The sequence below is a fragment of the Amblyraja radiata genome, chromosome 1 (genome assembly GCF_010909765.2).
Source record: "Amblyraja radiata isolate CabotCenter1 chromosome 1, sAmbRad1.1.pri, whole genome shotgun sequence".
Taxonomy (NCBI): domain Eukaryota; kingdom Metazoa; phylum Chordata; class Chondrichthyes; order Rajiformes; family Rajidae; genus Amblyraja; species Amblyraja radiata.
In genome coordinates this window covers 126,694,163-126,706,749 of record NC_045956.1, presented here as the reverse complement: position 1 = coordinate 126,706,749, position 12,587 = coordinate 126,694,163, and the positions used below count along the sequence as shown (strand labels likewise).

At 44.2% G+C, this 12,587-nt stretch overlaps 1 protein-coding gene across 1 annotated transcript in view; it reads right to left on the bottom strand.

The window, feature by feature from the left end:
• Positions 1–274: 274 nt before the first annotated feature.
• LOC116982387 (granzyme K-like) overlaps positions 275–12,587 on the bottom strand; it is a 33,949-nt gene continuing 21,636 nt past the window's right edge. Inside the window, exons 6-7 of the mRNA XM_033035623.1 lie at positions 6,603–6,713; positions 275–375 (exon numbers count right to left, since the gene is read on the bottom strand). Of these exons, the coding sequence (XP_032891514.1) occupies positions 275–375; positions 6,603–6,713 (212 nt within the window). The remainder of the gene's footprint in view (positions 376–6,602; positions 6,714–12,587) is intronic.

Genomic DNA, 12,587 nt, shown 5'->3' with positions numbered 1-12,587 from the left:
TGATCAGATATATCTGAGGACACTGTGAGAAGCTAGAGAAAAAATTGCAGGAGCTCTGACTATGATATATAAATCATAATTAGATACGGGTGAGTGCCGGATGACTGGAGGTTGGCTTATTTTGTGCCTCTATTTAACAAGGGCTGCAAGTAAAAGTCGGTGGTAGGTAGGTTACTGGAGAGGATACTGAAGGATTTGATACATCTGCATTTTGGGAGGCAAAGGCTGATTAGGGATAATAAAGATGGTTTACAAATCTAATTTTTTGAAGTTTTTAGAAGAAGTAACCAAGCAGGTTGGCGAGGGCAAGGCCGTAGACATTGTCTTTATGCACTTCAGCAAAGCCTTTGAGAAGGTTCAGCATGGTAGTCTGCTCTGGAAAGTTAGATCCAGGGAGATGGCTCTAAGCCTGGCATAGATATATCCAAGTCCGGATACAGAATTGGCTTCATGGAAGGAAGCAGTGAGTGGTTTTGAGGGATATGGGCTATGCCGAATGACTAACCCCTTACAATGAAAATAACAATATTTTTGATTTTCAGCTTTTATTAATTCTGATGAAAAGCATCAATTTTAATGTTTATTTTGTTTCTTTCACCACATGTATTGTCTGACCTGCTGAGTATTTCCTGCATTTCAATTTTTGGTTTAGATTTCTTGCATCTGCAGTTTGTTTGGGTTTTTCATGTCTGTCAAACATGTAATCTTGCATTCTGATAAACCACAAGATAGCAGAATTCTTTAGTATTTTCTGTTGTCAACCTTATCGAATGCGAGTGAATGGAGGCAAGTACTATATATACGTCATGTTGTGACTGATGTCTATGCCGTGCCGCAGTTGATTTCTCGCACTCATGCTGAAATAACAATCATTTAATGCAATGTTCTTTCTTTGCAGGTCACAGAGGGAGAGTTTTGCACTTGGCATTGAGTCCTGATGGCAATGTTGTGTTATCAGCAGCAGCCGATGAAACTGTATGTTTATGGAATTGCATGACCACCAGTGACCAAAAAAAGGAGAGCTCTAGGGAAGGAACGCGGACTTTATAATGCAAGCTATCTGTCTTGGGGATTCACAATATTAACTGTTGTAGGTTAAGCAGCTGGCAAATAAAGCCTCAGTTTTAAGATACCAGGAAAGATATTATTGTTAAAAAATATAGTTAAAATGGTATTTATGAAACCTGCCATCCTTCTCATAAGGATTTATGGAAGACAATCTTCTGAGGTAGAACGGGGTACTGATTAGGGATGATCAGACATGATCACATGGAATGGCGGTGCTGGCTCGAAGGGCCAAATGGCCTACTCCTGCACCTATTGTCTATTGTTTATTTCCACCACAATATTACGTATTTGATTGGAATTAAATTTTGCATCATGGCTTACAAAATATAAGCTCATACCTAAAAGAAACAGCTGCAGATTATGTTTATACACTGTAGTGCCTTTAATACAGTAAGGCACTTCACAAGAGCATTAGTAAACAACACTTGGCCTTGTGCAGCATAAGGAATATTGAGGGAGATAACCAAAACTTTAGCCATAGGTGACCCCTTTGCAATTGATATGATCAAAAACATCATCTCATGCTCCTTCTTTATATCTAGTTTGGTGGGATGACCTTTCTTAGATTGACTCTCAACTATGCCATCGGAATTAGAGAACAAACGGAGAATCCAACCATGACTTCTCTCCCTCCATTTTTTCTCCCCCCATTCCAATACCATAACCTTGACAGGATCCTGTAAAGGCCTGTTATTCTGTCTCGAGTTGATTCTCTCCTTAGAAAAAAGATCCAAAGAATTGGGTCAGCTTTCACACATTCTTTGCCAGAATGCAGATCTACCACACCCACACCCACACCCAACCCCACTCCCTCACCCCCCCACCCACCCCCACCCCACGACACTCTTGCATAATTACCTGCATCTGCTGAAGCCATTTCCTTTGGTCTGGCCACAACCTACACCATTTACTCGCATTACCTACACATTGGCTTGTATTCGCTAGAATTTAAAAGATTAAGTGGGGATCTTATAGAAACTTCCAAAATTCTTAAGTGGTTGGACAGGCTAGATGCAGGAAGATTGTTCCCGATGTTGGAGAAGTCCAGAACAAGGGGTCACAGTTTAAGGATAAGGGGGAAATCTTTTAGGACCGAGATGAGGAAAACATTTTTCACAGTTGAATCTGTGGAATTCTCTGCCACAGAAGGTAGTTGAGGCCAGTTCATTGGCTATATTTAAGAGGGAGTTAGATGTGGCCCTTGTGGCTAAAGGGATCAGGGGGTATGGAGAGAAGGCAGGTACAGGATACTGAGTTGGATGATCAGCCATGATCATATTGAATGGCAGTGCAGGCTCGAAGGGCCGAATGCCCTACTCCTGCACCCATCTTCTATGTTTCTATGTTTCTATAATAGGCCCAGGCCCCCTTCATAGCCATTGTTACATCAAAGTAGACAGTTTGGCCCTTGGAATTATATCTGACCTTCAATTGTGCTTCGAGTTGAATAGGATGCTGAGTTAGGGACCAGGGAAGGAGATAGAGCTAAATGTCAAGGAATGGGTTTGTGACATGGGCTGTGACAATAGATTTTGCTCAACCAAGATCTTTTTCATACTTCAGTGTTTGGTGCAGGACTACAGAAGGAGAAATGGTGTTTTATCATTAATGTTTTATTATTATTAATGTTTAGTGTTTCCTGAGCGATTCGTAACTGTCACTGTATGTCATGTTGTTACGTGGGTGGTGCACCAAGGCAAATTCCTTGTATGTGAATACTTGGCCAATAAATTACTTACTTACTTAAACTTACTTACTTATTAATGGGATGTACAGGTTATTGTGGGTCACAAGTAGAATTTCCTGATGATGAAAGCCATTTTTCCAAGAAACACACATGACTTGTTCACCCTGAGGAAATCCATACCACAATGGTTGGCATGGCCCAGAGGTATGGATTCTGCGGAATATGGCTAACCTCTAACTCTGTGACTCTTCACACGTACATGCCCTTTAGCAATGCTAGTTGAATGGCAACATAATGAGAGCCACATATATACCAGGGCAGCAGTGGAAAATGCTCTCTTCAAGATTCCTTGCTTGTATCAGCCCGAGATCGTCCTGCAGTGCACACCAAGCAGCTGTGAAGCTTTCATCATCGGGCAGTTGGGACTAGTGTAGCTGGGACATGTTGGCCGGTGTGTGCGTCGGCTGAAAGGCCTGTTTCCATGCTGTATGACTCTATGACTCTATCATCCATTACAAGCGGAGCAGACTCACCAACTGAAGGCACAGCTGGTGCTGGAAGATGAGGAACAAGGAGACCTAGAGCCCAAGGATAGTCTTAAGAGCAGTGGGAGCAAAAGGAGCGGGAGGAATTATATATATGCATTTAGACAGTTAGGGCTGATTAAGGATAGTTAGCACAGTTTTGTACATGGGAGATCGTGTCTCATGATTCTGAGTTTTTTGAAAATGTAACTAAAAAGATTGATGAGGGCAAAGCCGTATATGTTGTCTGTATGGACTTCAGCAAGGCATTTGACAAGGTTCTGCAAACTTGATAGTCTGCTCTGGAAGGTTAGATTGCATGGGATCCAGGGAGAGCTAGCCAACTGGATAGGGAATTGGCTTCATGGAAGGAAGCAGAGGGTGGAAGTTTGTTTTCACAACTGGAGGCCTGTGACTAGTGGTGTGCCCTTTGCTGTTTATTTCAACGGTTTATTTATATGTACAAGACATGGTCAGTAATTTGTAGATGACACCAAACTGGGTGGTATGGATAGCGAAGATGGTTATCAAAGGTTACATCATGATCTTGATTGGTTGGGTTGTAGGGCTGAGGAATGGTTAATGGAGTTTAATCCAGATAAGTGTGAGCTGATGCATTTTGGGAAGTCAAACCAGAGCAGGACTATCACAGTGAATGACAGGGCACTGTGGAGTGTTGTAGAGTAGTGGGTTGTGGGAGTGCAGGTCCATAGTTCCTTGAAAGTGGTATCACAGGTAGAAAGGGTGGCCAAGAAGGCTTTCAGCACATCAGCTTTTGTCAGTCAAAGTATTGAGTATAGATGTTGGGAGATTATGTTACAGTTGTACAGTTGTACATGACTGGGGAGGCTGTATTTGGAGTATTGTATTCCGTTTTGATCACCGTGTTATAGGAAATATGCTGTTTAGTTGAAAAGGGTGCCGACCAGATTATGAGGATTTTGCCATGATTCAAGGGCCTGAGCTATAAGGAGAGATTGAGCAGTCCAGGACTTTATTCCTTGAAGCACAGGAGGAGGAGGGGTGATCTCATAGAGGTGTATGTGGTCATGAGGGCAATAGATGGGGTAAATGCACAGAGGCTTTTATCCACAGTAGGGAATCAAGTACCTACGGCCATAGGTTTTAATGTGAGGGGGGATGGGGTGGGGGGGGGATGGAGATTTAACAGGAACCTGAGGGGCAACCTTTTTACACAAAGGGTGGTGGGTATATAGAAAGGGTTGCCAGAGGAGGTAGTTGAGGCAGGTACTATCATAACATCTAAGAAACATTTAGACAGATACATATATAGGATAGGTTTTGAGGGATATGGGCCAAATGCAGGCAGGTGGGACAAGGTCTGTTGGTTGGTGTGGGCAAGATAGGCCAAAGGGGCTGTTTCCACACTGTAAGACTCTGAGCCTATGGAAGAAGGTGGCCATTGGGGGAGGGATGAGGTATCGCTGCTCAGCCTCCACAGCTTCATCTCCTGGCTGAGTTGAGGAGCCAGGCTCTCTTGATTGAACAAGGATTTAAAAAAGAAAAATACAATTTCTTGATCTGAATTCATTGAGTTGGGCAGAAGATCAGGTGCAGACTTAAAACACGTTTTCTACTAACACTTTATACAACATTTGACTTGGACTCTTATTTGTGAAATTACTTGGCATTTTTTGTTTGCCGCCTGATTCATACCTTCCAAGCTCTTCCTTCAGTCTTCCACCCAGATCTCCCTGCAATTCATGCGCAGGCTAATCCAATACTATTTAATCAGTCAAAACAATGTGCCAACTCAGTTTAACAATACACTTTGTTCTCCAAGCAGCACCTATTCAAATAAAGTAGCAATTCTCAGAAATCTAACAGTCATTTGTGTGCAAGAAATGTCTAAAAGAAAGAGAAAAAGTTGTAGGTATGATGTTGTTTTTTTTGCAGATGAACGAGAAAGATGAGTCATATTTTGGAACAGCAAACCTCAACAGACCGGTTTGCCGTGTTTCTCACCGTGAGAAATATACTTGGGTTAAATTGTCATACGTTTCTGAGGAGCAAGTGGTTTGTGATTCAAGGTGCAGATGAATGTATCAGATGAATGCTGAAACTCACCAATACCACCAAACTGGCCACAACTGAGCCTTAATAGTGTCCAGTTACAGAACAGGCTTTCAGCACGAAACAAGCTCTTTGTCTCAATGAGACCAGTCCAACCATCAAGCACGCATCTATATCAATCCTGTATTATTGTCCTATAAATCAGCTGTACAAACGAGACAATTTAATGGCCAACTAACCTACCAACCAGCATGTCTTTGGGCCATAGGAAGAAACTCATGCAGCCTATGGGAGAACCATTAGACATGAGAGTAGAATTAGTCCATTTTGCCCATTGAGTCTATTTTGCCATTCATTCATGACTGATCTAATTTTCCCTCTCAACCTCATTCTCTTTCCTTCACTGTGTAATCTTTAATGCCCTTCCTAATCAAGGGCTTGTACTCGCTAGATTTTAGAAGATTGAGGGGGAATCTTATAGAAACTTACAAAATTCTTAAGGGGTTGGACAGGTTAGATGCAGGAAGATTGTTCCCGATGTTGGGGAAGTCCAGAACAAGGGGTCACAGTTTAAGGATAAGAGGGAAATCTTTTAGGACCGAGATGAGAAAAACATTTTTCACACAGAGAGTGGTGAATCTCTGGAATTCTCTGCCACAGAAGGTAGTTGAGGCCAGTTCATTGGCTATATTCAAGAGGGAGTTAGATGTGGCCCTTGTGGCTAAAGGGATCAGGGGGTATGGAGAGAAGGCAGGTACAGGATACCGAGTTGGATGATCAGCCATGATCATATTGAATGGCGGTGCAGGCTCGAAGGGCCGAATGGCCTACCCCTGCACCTATTTTCTATGTTTCTATGTAACCTACCAATCTCCACCTTAAAAATACCCAAGGTCATGGCCTCCACGGCCATTTGTGGGAATGAATTCCATAGGTTTATAACCCTCTGGCTAAGGAAATTCCTCCTCATCTCCACACTGAAGGTACGCCCTTTTATTCTGAGGCAGTGCCCTCTAGTTCTAGACTTTCCCATTACTGGAAACATTCTTTCTATGTCCACTCTATTTAGGCCTTTCATCTCCTGGTAGGTTTCAATGAGATCCCACTCATCCTTCAAATCTCAAGCGAGTGAAGGCCTAGAGCCTTCAATTTGTAATTAGTGTCTCCTTCGTGTCTCATTCGTAATTAGTGATTTGTCCACTGAAGTAATGGCAGACAAGTTGTTACAGTGCCTCCCTTGCTGGATGTGGGAAGTCAGGGGCACTGCTTGGTGCCTCTGACAACTATACCCGCGGATATTGTGTCCAGGTGCAGCTCCTGAAGGACCGTGTTAGGGGACTGAAGCAGCAGCTGGATGACCTCAGGACCATCCGGGAAATCGAGAGTTTCCTGAACAAAACCTACAGTGAGGTTGTCACACCGAGGATACAAGATGAGCGAACGTGGGTGACGTTGAGAAAGAGAAGTATGCATGGAGTGCAGGAGACACCAGTGGCTAGACCTACTGAAATCAGGTACTCCCTCTTGGGAGCTGTCGGAGCAGACGACACGACCATGGCCAGGGCTGTGACTCCTACCCTGGTGCTGAGGCTCAACGGGGAAGAGTGACGTCAGGCAGAGCCATAGTAATGGGAGACTCCATCGTCAGAGTTGTGGATAGGAGATTCTGCGGCAGCAGGCGAGACTCCAGGATGGTGCGTTGACGGCCTCCTCGAGAGGGAGGGGAAGCAACCGGAGATTGCTGTGCATGTTGACACAAACTATATAGGTAGGAAGAGGAAGGAGGTTCTGCAACACGAGTTTAGGGAATTGGGTAAAAGACTGAAAAGTAAGACCTCCAGGATAATGGTCTTAGGGTAGCTTCCAGTACCTCGTGCTAGTGAAGGTAAGAACAGGAAGATTGGGGAAATGAATGTTTGGCTGAGGAGTTGGTGTTTGGGGCAGGGATTTAGATTTCTGGATCACTGGGATCTCTTCTGGGGCAGGGGTGACATGTACAGAAGGGACGGGTTGCACCTTAACTGGAGGGGGACCAATATCCTGGCGGGCAGGTTTGCTAATGCTACACGGGAGGGTTTAAACTAGATTGGCAGGGGGGTGGTATCTAGTACAGGACAGAGGCAAGTGAGAGGCTAGACATTGGTATGGAGGGTGGTGTGGGGAAAGGTTAGTGGACAGAATAGGCAGGTGAAATGCGGAGGGCGAGGAAAGTGGGTTGGTTTAAACTACACATAATTGTATTTTAAGGCAAGGGCCTGACATGTGAGCCAGATGAGCTCAGGACATGGATAGGTACGAGCGGCTAGGACGTTGTAGCCATGACTGAAACCTGGTTAAGGGAGGGGCAGGACTGGCAGCTCAATGTTCTGGGATACAGGAGCTTCAGGAGAGACAGGGGTGATGGAAATAGAAGGGGGCGGGGGTTTGCATTGTTGGTTAAGGAAGATGTCACGGCTGTGGTCAGAGGTGACATTACGGTCGGTTCGTCTAGAGGCTATATGGGTGAAGCTGAGGAACAAGAATGGGATGATCACCTTGTTGGGGGTAAATGCTATACAGACCCTGTATAGTCAATGGGAATTAGAAGAACAAATATGCCAGGAAATTGCAGATAGCTGCATGTCAAATAGGTTTGTTGTAGTAGGGGATTTTAACTTTCCCAATATTGACTGGGAAAATCATAGAGTGAAGGGTTTAAATGGAGTGCAATGGAGAGTTTTCTTAAGCAGCATGTAGAGGCCCCCACATGTAATGGGCAACATCGGATCTAGCATTGGGAAATTGGGAAGGGCAAGTTAATGAAGTGTTTGTGGAGGAGCCTTTTGAGACCAGTGACCACAGTTCGATTAGGTGTATGATAGTTATGGATAGGGACGGAGAGGGACCATGTGTTAAAATGCTCAACTGGGGTAAGGCCAACTTTGAGGGTATGAGAGAAGGTCTTGCTCAAGAGATTATAGAGGGAGTGCAGAGACGGTTCACCAGACTGATTCCTGGGATGTCAGGACTGTCTTATGAAGAAAGACTGGATAGACTTGGTTTATACTCTCTAGAATTTAGGAGATTGAGAGGGGATCTTATAGAAACTTACAAAATTCTTAAGGGGTTGGACAGGCTAGATGCAGGAAGATTGTTCCCGATGTTAGGGAAGTCCAGGACAAGGGGTCACAGCTTAAGGATAAGGGGGAAATCCTTTAAAACCGAGATGAGAAGAACTTTTTTCACACAGAGAGTGGTGAATCTCTGGAACTCTCTGCCACAGAGGGTAGTCGAGGCCAGTTCATTGGCTATATTTAAGAGGGAGTTAGATGTGGCCCTTGTGGCTAAGGGGATCAGGGGGTATGGAGAGAAGGCAGGTACGGGATACTGAGTTGGATGATCAGCCATGATCATATTGAATGGCGGTGCAGGCTTGAAGGGCCGAATGGCCTACTCCTGCACCTAATTTCTATGTTTCTATGTTTCTATGTTTCAAGTTAACTGGAGCAAGTTATTTGAGGGAAATGAACATCGGTCAAATGGGATGTTTTTAAAAGTGTGCTGAAGAAAGCTCAGGATGTGTACGTCCCCGTTAGAGTGAAGGGCAAATCAGGCAAATGTAAGGAAGCTTGGTTGATGAGGGAAATTGAGGCGTTGGTCAAAAACACGAAGGATGCATGGGGCAGGTAGTTGAGATCAAGTTTCAGGAGTTTCAGGAACCAAGGAATAAATTGAAAATGGAGATCAGAAGGGAAAAAGGGGCCAGGAGATAGCTCTGGTGGGTAGCATTAAGGACAAACCCAAGAGATTTTTTAAATACATAAGGGGGAAAAGGGTAACAAGAGAGAGTGGGACCTCTCAGGAATCAAAGCGGTCACCTCTGTGTAGAGCCACAGGAGATCGGCAAGGTCCTCAATGAACATTTCTCCTCTGTATTTACCGAGGAGAAAGACAGTAGGACGGAGGAACTTGGGTCAGTCAATGGAAGTGTCTTGAGAGCAGTCAGTGTTACCATCGAAGAAAACTGAAGGCACTGTCGTGTATGAAGGTGGACAATCCTCAAGGGCCTGATCAGATATATCCAAGGACATTGCGGGAAACTAGACAGGAGATTGCGGGAGCACTGGTTGAAATTCATGAGTCATCCTTGAATACAGGGGAGGGGCCGGAAGACTGGAGAGTGGCAAATGTTGTGCCTATTTTAAAGAAGAGCTGCAGGGAACTATAGTGGGCTTAACATCTGTAGTTGGAAAGTTACTGGAGATTATTTTGAGGGATAGGTTATACAGGTATTTGGATGGGCAAGGGCTGAATAGGGATAGTCAGCACGGTTTTGTACGTGGGAGGTCATCTCACAAATCTGATTGATTTTTTTGAAGATGTAACCAAAACAGTCGATGAGGGCAGAGCTGTAGATGTTGCGTACATGGATTCGACAAGGTTCCGCATGGTAAGCTGCTCTTGAAGGTTATATCGCAGGAGATCCAAGGAGAGATAGCTGAATGGATAGCAAATTGGCTCCATGGAAGGAAGCAGAGGGTGATGGTGGAAGGTTGCTTTTCAGACTGGAGGCCAGTGACTAGTCTCAGCTTTTGGTGCTGGGCCTGTTACTGTTTGTCATCTACATCAATTAGGTTATGTTAGGTTAGGTAAGGGGGAGGTGCAGCGAGACCTGGGCGTCCTTATACACCGGTCACTGAAAGTTGGCTTACAGGTACAGCAGGCAGTAAAGAAAGCTAATGGAATGTTGGCCTTCATAACAAGAGGATTTCAGTATAGGAGTAAAGAGGTTCTTCTGCAGTTGTATAGGGCTCTGGTAAGACCACATCTGGAGTATTGTGTACAGTTTTGGTCTCCTAATTTGAGGAAGGACATCCTTGTGATTGAGGCAGTGCAACGTAGGTTCACGAGATTGATCCCTGGGATGGCGGGACTGTCATATGAGGAAAGATTGAAAAGACTAGGCTTGTATTCACTGGAGTTTAGAAGGATGAGGGGGTATCTTATAGAAACATATAAAATTATAAAAGGATTGGACAAGCTAGATGCAGGAAAAATGTTCCCAATGTTGGGCGAGTCCAGAACCAGGGGCCGCAGTCTTAGAATAAAGGGGAGATCATTTAAGACTGTGGTGAGAAAAAACTTTTTCACCCAGAGAGTTGTGAATTTATGGAATTCCCTGCCACAGAGGGCAGTGGAGGCCAAATCACTAGATGGATTTAAGAGAGAGATAGATAGAGCTCTAGGGGCAAGTGGAGTCAAGGGATATGGGGAGAAGGCAGGCACGGGTTATTGATAGGGGACGATCAGCCATGATCACAGTGAATGGCGGTGCTGGCTCAAAGGGTCGAATGGGCTCCTCTTGCACCTCTTTTCTATGTTTCTATGTTTTTATGTTTCTATGTTTCAATGATTTGGATGAGAGCATACAGGGCAAGATTAGCACGTTTGCTGATGATACAAAAGTAAATGGTTTTGCAGATAGTGAAGATGGTTGTGAAAGATTGCAGCAGGATCTTGTTCGATTGGCCAGGTGGGCTGAGGAATGGTTGATGAAATTTTATACAGAGGCGTGTGAGGTGTTACATCTTGGAACGTCTAACAAGGGCAGGACCTACACAGTAAATGGTAGGCCTCTGGGGAGCGTTGTAGAGCAGAGGGATCTAGGAGTGCAGGTGCATGGTTCCTTGAAGGTTGAATTGCAGGTAGATAAGGTGGTCAAAAAGGCTTTTGGCACATTGGCCTTCATCAGTCAGAGTATTGATTATAGAAGTTGGGAGGTCATGTTGCAGTTGTATAAGATGTTGGTGAGACCGCATTTAGAATATTGCGTTCAGTTCTGAGCACCATGTTATATGAAAGATATTGTTAAGCTTGAAAGGGTTCAGAAAAGATTTATGAGGATGTTGCCAGGACTAGAAGGTGTGAGTTATAGGGAGAGGTTGAGTAGGCTGGGTCTCTATTCCTTGGAGCGCAGGAGGATGAGGGTGATCTAATAGGGGTGTACAAAATCATGAGAGGAATAGATCAGGTAGATGTTCAGTCTCTTGCCCAGAGTAGGGGAATCGAGGAGCAGACGACATAGGTTCAAGGTGAAGGGGAAAATATTTAATAGGAATCCGAGGGGTAACGTTTTTACACTAAGTGTGGTGGGTGTATGGTACAAGCTGCCAGAGGAGGTAGTTGTGGCTGGTACTATCCCATTGTTTAAGAAACAGTTAGACAGGTACATGGATCAGACAGACTTGGAGGGGTATGCGCAGGCAAGTGGGACTAGTGTGCTGGGACATGTTGGTCAGTGTGTGCAAGTTGGGCCGAAGGGCCTGTTTCCAGACTGTATCACTCTATGACTATGACTCTAAATGCTTTTCATCTATTAACCCAATCATTCCCGGGATTAATCTCGTAAACTTCCTCTGGACCCTCTGCAAAGCCAGCACATCCTCAGATATGGGGCCAAAACTGCTCATCATATTTCAAATGTGGCCTCACCAGCACCCGATAAAGCCTGAGCATTACATTCCTGCTTTTATATTCTAACCTACTGGGAATCCTGCACTAGCACTGCCAAGCTCCTTTACTCCTATAATTTCTGAATATTCTCCATATTTAGAAAGTAGTCTACGCTTTTATTCCTTCTACAAAAGTCCATGACCATACAGTTTGCTGCACTGCATTCCATTTGCCATTTCTTTGCCCACTTTCCCAACCTGTCCAAGTTCTTCTGCAGCCTCCCTGCTTCCTCAATACTACCTGCCCTTCCACTGTATTCGAATCATCTGTAAACTTGGCCACACAACCATCAATTCCTTCATCCATTAACATATAACATGAAAAGCACCAGATCTACGACGAACACCGACCCCTACGGAACAGAATGTGCTAATTCCATACAGTCAGGATGGAAGTTGGGTCTCTGGAGCTGTGAGTCATCACCTCTGTGCCACTGTACCACCCTTAATTATGTGGTTGATTCTTCAGAACAATCTTTTCTTCATTGGAAAGGACAAGCCATGCTAGATATGAATTCACCATCAAAAATTAGTACGAGCTTGAATCAACGTTAGATTTAGCAAAAAATATATAATTGACAAACTAATGCTATAAATTTAGGTTAGGCTGAATTTAAAGAGATGAGGCAAAAATTCAATGCAGGAAACTCTTAATGGATGAAACCAAGGGTGATAAGTTGAAAGAAACCCTTGTACAATACAAAGTCTGCATTAACCCTAAAGGCCGTTGATCTTATTGTGCAAAAGTGATCTCTTCCTTCTTCAATAATGGAGTTACATATG